Here is a 14,664-nt window from a genome sequence, read left to right as displayed (position 1 = left end):
TCAATACTTTTGGCCATGACTGTAATTACACACAGTAATGCACTGCAGCCTGCTCAAAGCATTAACTAATTTAAATTCTATTTCATACTTTAGCATTTCCATTGTGCTATTGCTCATGCAATTATTCAGGCTCAGATTAGTGTAAAGGTAATTAATTGCTGTAATAATTTGCTACACATTAACATCTTGAATAAGAAATGATTATTGGCTAGTAATAAACAATGTTATTTTTTCAGGTATGCATGGGACGCTAGTCATATTGTTACCTCTCAGTTTAATCCTGATGATATTTGGAGGAATGACTGGTTTTGTTAGTATACTTGCAAGGGCGTACCTGCTTCTGCTCCTGACAGGGATGCTGTTTCTTTTTGGAGGTAAAGTATACATTCAAACTTGCCTAAATTTAAAACCAGCTTTAATTATCACTGCAGGCTCATATTTTGTGTCCATTTGTTTATTGTGATTTCATTTCAAATAAGGTGTCACCAAAGGAGTTTTCCCATAAAAAAGTAAATTTTAATCAATAGATCTTGGAATAATAATAATTTCCGCAATTGGATGTACAGTATTTAAATAAAATGTTCCTGTGCTGAGATAATCTTATAAATGTGCCTCTGCTGTGTACTGTGTAATGGCTGTGACTAACCGTGCAGGAACATGGTATGGAGGTACCACAGCTCCTGGTCAAGAGGGGGGTGCAAAGTAGGGACTCACAGCTGCTATTTTCTGAGGTATCTGATGTAGCACATTTCCTTGCCTGAGGTAATATATTTCACTGCCTGAGGTAGCACATTTTCCTGTCTGAGGTAACACATTTCCCTGCCTGGGGTAACAACACATTTCCCTGCCTGAGGCAACACATTTTCCTGTCTGAGGCAACACATTTTCCTGTCTGAGGTAACACATTTCACTGCCTGAGGTAACACATTTCACTGCCTGAGGTAACACATTTTCCTGTCTGAGGTAACACATTTCCCTGCCTGAGGTAACACATTTTCCTGTCTGAGGTAACACATTTTCCTGTCTGAGGCAACACATTTTCCTGTCTGAGGCAACACATTTTCCTGTCTGAGGTAACACATTTCACTGCCTGAGGTAGCACATTGTCCTGTCTGAGGTAACACATTTCCCTGCCTGGGGTAACACATTTTCCTGCCTGGGGTAACACATTTTCCTGTCTGAGGTAACACATTTCCCTGCCTGAGGTAACACATTTCACTGCCTGAGGTAACACATTTTCCTGTCTGAGGTAACACATTTCCCTGCCTGAGGCAACACATTTCCTGCCTGAGGCAACACATTTCTCTGCCTGAGGCAACACATTTCACTGCCTGAGGTAACACATTTCCCTGCCTGAGGTAACACATTTTCCTGTCAGAGGTAACACATTTCACTGCCTGAGGCAACACATTTTCCTGTCTGAGGCAACACATTTTCCTGTCTGAGGTAACACATTTCACTGCCTGAGGTCACACATTTCACTGCCTGAGGTAACACATTTTTCTGTCTGAGGTAACACATTTCCCTGCCTGAGGTAACACATTTCCCTGCCTGAGGTAACACATTTTCCTGTCTGAGGTAACACATTTCCCTACCTGAGGCAACACATTTTCCTGTCTGAGGCAACACATTTTCCTGTCTGAGGTAACACATTTCACTGCCTGAGGTCACACATTTCACTGCCTGAGGTAACACATTTTCCTGTCTGAGGTAACACATTTCACTGCCTGAGGTAACACATTTCCCTGCCTGAGGCAACACATTTTCCTGTCTGAGGTAACACATTTCCCTGCCTGAGGTAACACATTTTCCTGTCTGAGGTAACACATTTTCTTGTCTGAGGCAACACATTTTCCTGTCTGAGGCAACACATTTTCCTGTCTGAGGTAACACATTTCACTGCCTGAGGTAACACATTTCACTGCCTGAGGTAGCACATTTTCCTGTCTGAGGTAACACATTTCCCTGCCTGGGGTAACACATTTTCCTGCCTGGGTAACACATTTTCCTGTCTGAGGTAACACATTTCCCTGCCTGAGGTAACACATTTCACTGCCTGAGGTAACACATTTCACTGCCTGAGGTAACACATTTTCCTGTCTGAGGCAACACATTTCCCTGCCTGAGGCAACACATTTCCCTGCCTGAGGCAACACATTTCACTGCCTGAGGTAACACATTTCCCTGCCTGAGGTAACACATTTTCCTGTCAGAGGTAACACATTTCACTGCCTGAGGCAACACATTTTCCTGTCTGAGGCAACACATTTTCCTGTCTGAGGTAACACATTTCACTGCCTGAGGTCACACATTTCACTGCCTGAGGTAACACATTTTTCTGTCTGAGGTAACACATTTTCCTGTCTGAGGTAACACATTTCCCTGCCTGAGGTAACACATTTCCCTGCCTGAGGTAACACATTTTCCTGTCTGAGGTAACACATTTCCCTACCTGAGGCAACACATTTTCCTGTCTGAGGCAACACATTTTCCTGTCTGAGGTAACACATTTCACTGCCTGAGGTCACACATTTCACTGCCTGAGGTAACACATTTTTCTGTCTGAGGTAACACATTTTCCTGTCTGAGGTAACACATTTCACTGCCTGAGGTAACACATTTCCCTGCCTGAGGCAACACATTTTCCTGTCTGAGGTAACACATTTCACTGCCTGAGGTAACACATTTCACTGCCTGAGGTAACACATTTTCCTGCCTGAGGTAACACATTTTCCTGTCAGAGGTAACACATTTTCCTGTCTGAGGTAACACATTTCCCTGCCTGAGGTAGCACATTTCACTGCCTGAGGTAACACATTTCACTGCCTGAGGTAACACATTTTCCTGTCTGAGGTAACACATTTCACTGCCTGAGGTAATACATTTCCCTGTCTGAGGTAACACATTTTCCTGTCTGAGGTAACACATTTCACTGCCTGAGGTAACACATTTTCCTGTCTGAGGTAACACATTTCCCTGCCTGAGGTAACACATTTCACTGCCTGAGGTAACACATTTCACTGCCTGAGGTAACACATTTCCCTGCCTGAGGTAACACATTTTCCTGTCAGAGGTAACACATTTTCCTGTCTGAGGTAACACATTTCCCTGCCTGAGGTAGCACATTTCACTGCCTGAGGTAACACATTTCACTGCCTGAGGTAACACATTTTCCTGCCTGAGGTAACACATTTTCCTGTCAGAGGTAACACATTTTCCTGTCTGAGGTAGCACATTTCCCTGCCTGAGGTAGCACATTTCACTGCCTGAGGTAACACATTTCACTGCCTGAGGTAACACATTTTCCTGTCTGAGGTAACACATTTCACTGCCTGAGGTAATACATTTCCCTGTCTGAGGTAACACATTTTCCTGTCTGAGGTAACACATTTCACTGCCTGAGGTAACACATTTTCCTGTCTGAGGCAACACATTTTCCTGTCTGAGGTAACACATTTCACTGCCTGAGGTAACACATTTCACTGCCTGAGGTAGCACATTTTCCTGTCTGAGGTAACACATTTCCCTGCCTGGGGTAACACATTTTCCTGCCTGGGTAACACATTTTCCTGTCTGAGGTAACACATTTCCCTGCCTGAGGTAACACATTTCACTGCCTGAGGTAACACATTTCACTGCCTGAGGTAACACATTTTCCTGTCTGAGGCAACACATTTCCCTGCCTGAGGCAACACATTTCCCTGCCTGAGGCAACACATTTCACTGCCTGAGGTAACACATTTCCCTGCCTGAGGTAACACATTTTCCTGTCAGAGGTAACACATTTCACTGCCTGAGGCAACACATTTTCCTGTCTGAGGCAACACATTTTCCTGTCTGAGGTAACACATTTCACTGCCTGAGGTCACACATTTCACTGCCTGAGGTAACACATTTTTCTGTCTGAGGTAACACATTTTCCTGTCTGAGGTAACACATTTCCCTGCCTGAGGTAACACATTTCCCTGCCTGAGGTAACACATTTTCCTGTCTGAGGTAACACATTTCCCTACCTGAGGCAACACATTTTCCTGTCTGAGGCAACACATTTTCCTGTCTGAGGTAACACATTTCACTGCCTGAGGTCACACATTTCACTGCCTGAGGTAACACATTTTTCTGTCTGAGGTAACACATTTTCCTGTCTGAGGTAACACATTTCACTGCCTGAGGTAACACATTTCCCTGCCTGAGGCAACACATTTTCCTGTCTGAGGTAACACATTTCACTGCCTGAGGTAACACATTTCACTGCCTGAGGTAACACATTTCCCTGCCTGAGGTAACACATTTTCCTGTCAGAGGTAACACATTTCACTGCCTGAGGTAACACATTTCACTGCCTGAGGTAACACATTTTCCTGTCTGAGGTAACACATTTCACTGCCTGAGGTAATACATTTCCCTGTCTGAGGTAACACATTTTCCTGTCTGAGGTAACACATTTCACTGCCTGAGGTAACACATTTTCCTGTCTGAGGTAACACATTTCCCTGCCTGAGGTAACACATTTCACTGCCTGAGGTAACACATTTCACTGCCTGAGGTAACACATTTCCCTGCCTGGGGTAAACATTTGTTTGCCTGTGTAACTATTTTTCCTGCTTGAGGTAACACATTTCCCTGCCTGAGGAAGCACAAGAGTGTTTCTGGCAAGTCTCCAGTTCTCTGAGCTCATCACAAGTCAGTGACATAGGAGCTCCACTCCTATTTAAGCATCCTGCTTCTACCACCCACAATCTGGTACAAGCGTCCTCATTCCACAAATGCATGTAAGGTCCTGATGAAGAAGACTCTCAGTGGTTTGCCTAATCTACATAGTTTGCAGTTCATGCCGGACACTGACAGTCTTCTCCACATGACAAACAGTGCAGGAATGAGCAGTATGAGTGAATCATGAAACTCTGCAGGTTGCGCCAAACTCTTAGGTTAGGGTTGGGTTTCTTCAAAAGTAAAAAAGATCACTATATGACGGCTAGTGCGCGCTACTCTAGTTTGCATTGGGTGCTCTCTCAATTCCAGCCAATTTTCCATTCAAAAAGTCAAATGGAGCTTCTTCCCTTCCGAGCCCTGCCATTCACACAAGCAGTGGATTTCATCCACATATAGGGTATCAGGGTACTCAGGAGAAATTGCACAACAAATTGTATGGTCCATTTTCTCTTGTTAACGTTGTAAAAATAAAAAAGTTTGTGTGTAAGGAAATTTTTTTTGAGAATTAAGTTGAGTTAATTTTTCCCTTCCACATTGTTTTAGTTCTCGTGAAGCAAATAAAATGTTAATAAACTTCTTGAATGTGGTTTTGAACACCTTGAAGGGTGCAATTTTTAGAATGGTGTTACTGATGAATTTGACAGTGAACATCAGAAGAAGAATCTTTTGGACAGAGAAGTCAGTGACAGATGGAAGGACCATAGAGCATGAGTCTTCAGATAATCTAAAAATGACACAATATTTTTTGTTCCTTTAGTATAAGTGTGAGACCTGTCATGATAATGTGCAATCATAAAATGAAAAGATTTTGAAAAACAGATTTTAATGACAGATTTGCTTTCTTTAAGAAAGTCAGATTATTTAATAAATATTTATCTTGTCATGTCTTCATAGATTTTATAAAGTACAGCTATATTTTATGCCTGCCATAAATGAAGTGACTTTCGTAGCATTAGCAAACCTCAAAAAAGAACACTCTGGTGGAATGTATTAGAAATCATTTCTTAGAATGCAAAATAAACCTTGTGTGATACTGGATGTAGCATACCTATGCTTTTAGAAATACATGAACACAAAGTGCACAGATAAATCCCTCAATTTACCGTGATGGAATGGAAAGTCAATTGCAATCATATACTGTATACAAGAGCCGTAATCCAAATGGCACAGAGTATATGTTTAATCTTGTGGAGAATCCATTATGTGGGAAACATCTGTTCTGTACACTTGAAATGATAGTGACAAAAATACCTTTGAGTCTGTAATTCACTTTGTATAGGACCAAGTATTGTTGGGTTATAGACCAATATATATCTAGAACAGCTCTTCCGCTTGTGCACTGGTGTTATTGGGTCACTCGCCAGGGCCGTGGGGTACTCGGAGCCGGGCCCGTTGATTTCAATGGGAAGTGTCACGGCAGTGGTGACCCGTTCCGTGGCCCTGGGCATCCATTTAAAAGAAATAGTGTGGCTGATGATTAAAGTTTATATGTGGATGATTCGTGACGCCACCTGTGGTGTTCGGCAATGAAGATGTTAAGCCGACGCTGCAGACAGATCCTCTGAGACAGATGGTGTGGTGCAGCAATGATGTTGTGGCCCTCCACAGGTAGGGCTGTAGTCCCAGGGCAGTGTAGATGGAGAGGTAGTGAGGAGAGAAGACCGGTGTAGTGTTAAGCACAGAGATGTAGCAGTGCTGAGTGGGTTGGCGCAGGAATAAGCGGAGGACACCAGGGCATGTAGTTCCAAAGCTTTACTCACAGTCTGGTGAGCATACAGGTGCCCGCTTCCTTGCCGTGTCTTCCAGGTCAGGGGCTCAGCCAACCTCCAGGCAAGATGAAGTACTCCGTTCCAACACTCCGCCAACATATGTCTTCTCTGAACGTCTCCTTTCTAGCGCTTGTAATGAAGTACTTGTGGTTGTGTGTTAAACCCAAGTTCCCCCTTGTACGGCAGACAGCTGTAGCCTACTTTGGGGACTCCTTACTACCAAGTCCCGGCTCACTCACGTTGCTGTTGTGCCCCCAAGTCTTGTGTGGGAATAAAGTGGTGACAACTTCTATTCCTCCAGTGTCTGCTGCAGGACCATTAGTATCCATACAACCTCGGGACCGGACCCCGGCCATGCGCTTAGAATTTGAGGAAGGGCTTTACTGTGACAGTAGTCCTTAGTTCTCTTCTTCTCCTCACGTTCCGTACAAATCTTTCTTCCTTATGGAGAATCAAGCTTTCTATATCTCTTTCCAGTGCCAGCAGCTCCAGGTCACAGGAGACTGCTGCAGCACCTCCCTCCATCCATCCCACTCAGGGGATCTTCTCTCACAGACTCACCTAGTCCTAATCATCTCCCGCTCTCTTGTGCAACTAAGCTCCATCCACCTCCCAGCACTCTTCGTGTTCCAAGCAGGGAGCCACTAAAGGTGCTTTGCTACACTACTATGTTGTGTGGGATGCAGGTGTTGGACTGTGGTCAGGTGTCTCCACCTTACCTGGATGGTGGGGCACCACACCTCAGGAGGAGGTGCAGTACCTCTGTGGTGACTGAACCCTCAGGGGCGCCACATTATTTTACAGCCTATTCCTTCAAGGTGCATTGAATGTATTATATGTGAATTTGAAAAATCAGTACATCTTGTGATTCTTTAACTGTCCTGCATTTACTAAAAAAGAACAATATCACAGCCAATTTACTTGCTGCTGTCACAGGGTTACCATAGCAGTGTGGAGCCAGAAGACCGCAGCGTCTGATTGCTCCTACTCCGGTGCTGAGAAGAAGCACTTCTCCTTCATTTTAAATGTGTTTATTTCTTCTGGCAGAACAGGGGTTAATCGACCATGTTGGAAATCCCTGTGCTCACAGCTGTTCTCGGATAGCCACTCCTTTCCCCTTTATAATCTGGGCTCTGTTACAAATCCTTGTCAGAACTAGCATTTGCTGCATGGCTATTGGTGGGAGAGGAGTTCATATGAGAAGGAGAGTTGGAGGAGTTATCTGTGACTGTTGTTTGGTTTATATGTGTGGTAATTCCCTATCCTTCTCTATTTTGGTTTATTCCCCTATCTCCATGCCCCGGTGCATTCCTCGTGAGTGAATATTTTGTATTCCTGGAGTTTTCCCTTGTTTGTGTTGCCGTGTTTGTCTGGTTTGTCTGGTTTGTGTACTACGGTGCATAGAAGCGCCCCTCTTCCCTGGGTGGAGGAAGAGAACACAGGAGATAAGGCAATCCAGCCATAGCCAATGCTGCAATATCATCGGCCATGGCTGGAGACTGCAATCAATCTGCCCCCCCGCTCCACCGAATGGTGGGGGGAGTATTTGCTCCCCCTCCTCTGCCCTCTGCTCCCCCTGCCTTCCGATTCCCCCTCCCCCAGTACCTCCTGAGTCCCGGTGTCCCTCCCGGTGTCCCTCCGTCTTCCACCATGGGCACTGCCATCTTCCAAAATGGTGGTCGCATGCACAGTGCACCTGCCGCTTCGGCCGGCCGGCAGATTCATTCATTCATTCCAGGTACAATTTGATCACTGTGATAGACCCTATCATAGTGATCAAAATAAAAAAAATAGTAAATAAACCCCCTTTTATCACCACCATAGGTAGGGAAAAATAATGAAATAAGGAAAATATATTTTTTATTTTTCCATTAGGGTTAGGGTTAGAATTAGGGTTAGGATTAGAATTAGGGTTAGAATTAGGGTTAGGGTTGGAATTAGGGTTAGGATTGGAATTAGGGTTAAGATTAGAATTAGGGGTGTGTTGGGGTTAGGGTTGGGATTAGGGTTAGGCTTGTGGTTAGGGTTATGGTTGGGATTAGGGTTAGGGGTGTGTTGGTGTTAAGGTTGTGGTTAGGGTTATAGTTAGGGTTGGGATTAGGGTTGTATTGGGGTTAGGGTTGTAGTTAGGGGTGTGTTGAGGTTAGGGTTGGAGTTGGAATTGAGGGATTTCCACTGTTTAGGCACATCAGGGGGTCTCCAAATGCGACATGGCGCCACCTTTGATTCCAGCCAATTTTGATTTCAAAAAGTCAAACGGTGCTCGCTCCCTTCCAAGCCCTGACGTGTGCCCAAACAGTGGTTTACCCCAACATATGGGGTATCAACGTACTCAGAAAAAATTGCACAACAACTTTGGGGTTCTAATTTCTCCTATTACTCTTGGTAAAATAAAAAATTGGGGGCTAAAAAATTATTTTTGTTGGGAAAAAATTATTTTTTATTTTCACGGCTCTTCATTAAACTTCTGTGAAGCACTTGGGGGTTCAAAGTGCTCACCACACATCTAGATAAGTTCGTTGGGGGGTCTAGTTTCCAAAATGGGGTCACTTGTGAGGGGTTTCTACTGTTTAGGCACATTAGGGGCTCTGCAACAACTTTTGGGGTCCAATTTCTCCTTTTACCAGTGTGAAAATAAAAAATTGCGAGTTAAAAAATCATCATCATCAAATGGCGCTCCGTCCCTTACGAGACCTGCTGTGCACCCAAACAGTGGTTTATGACCACATATGAGGTATCGGTGTACTCAGGAGAAATTGCCAACAAATTTTATGAACCATTTTATCCTGCTGGCCATGTGAAAAAGAAAAAACTCAGGCTAAAAGAAAATTTTTGTGAAACATAAAGTACTTTTTCATTTTTACGTATCAATTTGTGAAGCACCTGGGGGTTCAAAGTGCTCACTATGCATCTAAATAAATTCCTTGTGGGGGTCTAGTTTCCAAAATGGGATCACTTGTGAGGGAGCTCCAAAGTTTAGGCACACAGGGGCTCTCCAAACGTGACATGGTGTCCGCTAAAGATTGGAGCTAATTTTCCATTCAAAAAGTCAAATGGCATTCCATCCCTTCTGAGCCCTGCCATGCACCCAAACAGTGGTTCCCCCACATATGGGTTTTCAGCGTACTCAGGACAAATTGGACAACAACTTTTGTGGTCCACTTTCTCCTTTTACCCTTGGGAAAATAAAAAATTTGTTGCTAAAAGATCATTTTTGTGACTAAAAAGTTAAATGTTCATTTTTTCCTTTCATGTTGCTTCTGCTGCTGTGAAACACCTGAAGGGTTAATAAACTTCTTGAATGTGGTTTTGATCAGCTTGAGGGGTGCAGTTTTTAGAATGGTAGAATGGTGTTACTTTTGAGTATTTTTAGCCATATAGACCCCTCAAACTGACTTCAAATGTGAGGAGGTCCCTAAAAAAATGGTTTTGTAAATTTTGTTGTAAAAATGAGAAATTGCTGGTAAACTTTTAACCCTTATAACTTCCTAACAAAAAAAAAAATTTGCTTCCAAAATTGTGCTGATGTAAAGCAGGCATGTGGAAAATGTTATTTATTAACTATTTTGTGTCACATAACTCTCTGGTTTAACAGAATAAAAATTCAAAATTTGAAATTTTCAAAATTTTCACCAAGTTTCTGATTTTTTCACGAACAAATGCAAAAATTATCGACCTTAATTTGCCATTAACATAAAGCCTAATATGTCACGAAAAAGCCGTCTCAGAATCGCTAGGATCCGTTGACGTGTTCCTGAGTTGTTACCTCATAAAGGGACACTGGTCAGAATTGCTAAAAATGGCCAGGTCATTAAGGTCAAAATAGGCTGGGTCATGGGGATGTGTCACGGCAGCGGTGACCCGGTCCGTGGCCCTGGGCATCCAGTAAAATGAATAAATGATGATGTTGATGGAATAGATGAAAGATGATAATGATGAAGGGGTAGTTTGTAAGGGATGTAACGCCACCTGTGGGTTCTGGTCAGGGTTGAACAGCACTGCAGAGCAGATCCTCTGGAACCGATGGTATCATAGCCGAGTTGTTATAGCTCTCCACAGGTAGAGCTTTGTCCCAGAGCAGTTAAGGTGTTATCAGTTAAGATGGTGGTGCATGTGGTGCAGGGCAGGTGAGGCGCAAAATGACACAGAGGACACAGCGGTGTGCAGTTTCAGAGTTTTACTCATGGTTCACTTGTGTACAGATGCCCGCTTAGTGCCATGTCCTTCAGGTGAGGGGTACAGCAAACTCCCAGGCAGATTGGAAACACCTTTCCAGGACTCCCTTTGATGTTCGCCTTTCCTGGCCGTCTCACTGCACTGATCTCTACCTCTCCTACTCAGCGCTTTCACAGTGTCCCCAAGTCAGCAGGCACGGACACTGTCGGGCGATGTTCTCGGTGTCCCTTTGCTCCTATCTGGCTGTCTTTTTAGGGACTGAATGTGGTTGCGGCTGAGATACTTACAGTTACCTAAGCCCCCGGCTTTCTAGCTGAGCCTGGTTATTCTCTACTAGTCTTAGGGGCCGGCTCTCCCACTGTGACCTGGTCCTTCCACTTCTGGATACGGGCCCATCGGGTGGCTTCCGCAGTCCCGTGCCCCAAGGACCCCTTCTGTCTTCCTAGGAGCTTCCTCCAGATTTTCTTCACTACGCTCTGGATCTTTCTCTTCCTACTCTAGTCCATCTTCTCCGCTGTCCCGTCACCAACTCTCCTCCGACCCTATCAGCATTCACTCCTCCTCTCACCCACTCTCACTGACTGACCCTTTCTAGAACAATCTTTTTACCTCAGCAAACTCCTCCCCCAACTGTCACTCATTGGTTGTCACTTCTCACACCACTCACTAAGCTCCTCCCCCTTCTGCCTACTAACTCTACCCACCTCCCAACACCCTTTACTACCCAGCCAAGGATGATATCATCCTCCTGTAGGGTACATCCAGTGTGCCCTGCTGCTATAGTGTGTGTTCAGTATAGGTATTGGAGTCATGGGTAGAGTTGAGCGATACCGTCCGATACTTCAAAGTATCGGATCGGAATGGATCGGCCGATCTTTAAAAAAAGTATCGGTATCGCCGATTCCGATACCGGAAGTCCCATTCAAGTCTATGGGACTTCCGGTATCGGAATAAGAAAAACCCTGTTTTTGCCTTGTACAGCCTCTCTGGGGTCTGTACGGGCCTTTCGGGGGGCTGTGCCGGCCTGCCAGGGGGTCTGTGCAGCCTCCGGTGGTCTGTGCCGGCCTGCCGGGGGGCTGTGCAGGCTCCGGGGGGCTGTGCCGGCCTGCCGGGGGGCTGTGCCGGCCTGCCGGTGGTCTGTGCAGGCTCCGGGGGGCTGTGCCGGCCTGCCGGTGGTCTGTGCAGGCTTCGGGGGTCTGTGCAGGCATCGTCCAATGGGACTACAAGTCCCATCGGGCGATGCCTGCTACCATGACAGTGATTGACACATTAGCCAATGATGGGACAGTAGTAGTCCCATCATCCAGCTAATGTGTTAAATGTTAAAAAAAAAAATAAAAATTACATGCTACATACATGCTACATACATACAACATGCATACTACATACATGCTACATTCATACTACATAAATACTACATGCAACATACATACTACATATATACTACATACATACTACATGCATGCTACATACATACTGCATGCTACATACATACTACATGCTACATACATACTACATGCATGCTACATACATACCACATACATACTACATACATACTACATACATACTACATGCATGCTACATGCATGCTACATGCTACATACATACCACATACATACTACATGCATGCTACATACATACTACATGCATGCTACATACATACTACATGCTACATACTACATATATACTACATGCATGCTACATACATACTACATGCTACATACATACTACATATATACTACATGCATGCTACATACATACTACATGCTACATACATACTACATATATACTACATGCATGCTACATTCATACTACATGCTACATACATACTACATATATACTACATGCATGCTACATACTACATGCTACATACATACTACATATATACTAGATGCATGCTACATACATACTACATGCATGCTACATACATACTACATGCTACATACATACCACATACATACTACATATATACTACATGCATGCTACATACATACTGCATGCTACATGCATGCTACATACATACTACATACATACTACATGCTACATACATACCACATATATACTACATACATACTACATACAATACATTCATACAATACATACATAGACATACAGTACATATAACATAGAGTAACATACTTACCAATACTTGTCACATTGTTCCCCGAAGCCATTGTCTTTTCCGGAATAAATATTAACATAACAAACCACAAAAATACTCACCCACGATCCGAAGCAGTCCACGAGTGTGTCCCACGACGATCTTGGGTAGAGAACGGCAGCATCAGCTGTTGCTGCCGTTCTCTACGGGCTGCAGGAATCCAATGACGGAAGGTAGGTATCCTTCCGCACTGTATTCCTCCGCCACTTAAAAAAAAAAAAAAAAGTCCCTAGTCTCACTTTATGCCATTGCTGTGTGGGAATTTCCCACGCAGCAATGGCATAAAGTGAGACTAGGGACTTTTTTTTTTTTTAAGTGGTGGAGGAATACAGTGCGGAAGGATACCTACCTTCCGTCATTGGATTCCTGCAGCCCGTAGAGAACGGCAGCAACAGCTGATGCTGCCGTTCTCTACCCAAGATCGTCGTGGGACACACTCGTGGACTGCTTCGGATCGTGGGTGAGTATTTTTGTGGTTTGTTATGTTAATATTTATTCCGGAAAAGACAATGGCTTCGGGGAACAATGTGACAAGTATTGGTAAGTATGTTACTCTATGTTATATGTACTGTATGTCTATGTATGTATTGTATGAATGTATTGTATGTATGTAGTATATATGTGGTATGTATGTAGCATGTAGTATGTATGTAGTATGTATGTAGCATGCATGTAGCATGCAGTATGTATGTAGCATGCATGTAGTATGTATGTAGCATGCATGTAGTATATATGTAGTATGTATGTAGCATGTAGCATGTATGTAGTATGTATGTAGTATGTATGTGGTATGTATGTAGCATGTAGTATGTATGTAGCATGCATGTAGCATGCATGTAGTATGTATGTAGCATGCATGTAGTATGCATGTAGTATGTATGTAGTATGTATGTAGTATGTATGTAGTATATATGTAGTATGTATGTAGCATGTAGCATGTATGTAGTATGTATGTGGTATGTATGTAGCATGTAGTATGTATGTAGCATGCATGTAGTATATATGTAGTATGTATGTAGATGTAGTATGTATGTAGTATGTATGTGGTATGTATGTAGCATGTAGAATGTATGTAGCATGCATGTAGCATGCATGTAGTATGTATGTAGCATGTAGTATGTATGTAGCATGCATGTAGCATGCATGTAGTATGTATGTAGCATGTAGTATGTATGTAGTATGCATGTAGTATGTATGTAGTATGTATGTAGTATGTATGTAGTATGCAGTATGTATGTAGCATGTATGTAGCATGTATGTAGTATATATGTAGTATGTATGTAGCATGTAGTATGTATGTAGCATGTAGTATGTATGTAGCATGTAGTATGTATGTAGCATGCATGTAGTATATATGTAGTATGTATGTAGTATGTATGTAGCATGCATGTAGTATGCATGTAGTATGTATGAAGCATGTAGTATGTATGTAGCATGTAGTATGTATGTAGCATGCATGTAGTATGTATGTAGTATGTATGTAGTATTTTTTTTTTTTTTTTAACATTTAGCACATTAGCCGGATGATGGGACTACTACTGTCCCATCATTGGCTAATGTGTCAATCACTGTCATGGTAGCAGGCATCGCCAGATGGGACTTGTAGTCCCATCGGACGATGCTTGCACAGACCCCCGGACATCAGCACAGCCCCCCGGCAGGCCGGCACAGCCCCCCGGCAGGCCGGTACAGACCCCCACAGGGTGCACAGACCACCGGCAGGCCGGCACAGCCCCCCGGCAGGCCGGTACAGACCCCCACAGGGTGCACAGACCACCGGCAGGCCGGCACAGCCCCCCGGCAGGCCGGTACAGACCCCAGGCAGTCCACACAGCCCCCCGGCAG

General features: G+C 43.9%; 1 protein-coding gene across 1 annotated transcript in view; it reads left to right on the top strand.

The window, feature by feature from the left end:
• TMEM114 (transmembrane protein 114) overlaps positions 1-14,664 on the top strand; it is a 79,378-nt gene that overhangs the window by 51,367 nt on the left and 13,347 nt on the right. Inside the window, exon 3 of the mRNA XM_073542801.1 lies at positions 237-374. Within this exon, the coding sequence (XP_073398902.1) occupies positions 237-374 (138 nt within the window). The remainder of the gene's footprint in view (positions 1-236; positions 375-14,664) is intronic.

This window comes from Dendrobates tinctorius, unplaced genomic scaffold (assembly GCF_039654945.1).
Source record: "Dendrobates tinctorius isolate UK_male_01 unplaced genomic scaffold, ASM3965494v1 ptg000129l, whole genome shotgun sequence".
Taxonomy (NCBI): domain Eukaryota; kingdom Metazoa; phylum Chordata; class Amphibia; order Anura; family Dendrobatidae; genus Dendrobates; species Dendrobates tinctorius.
Note: the sequence above shows the minus strand (reverse complement) of the source record. Positions and strands in the feature narration are given on the sequence as shown.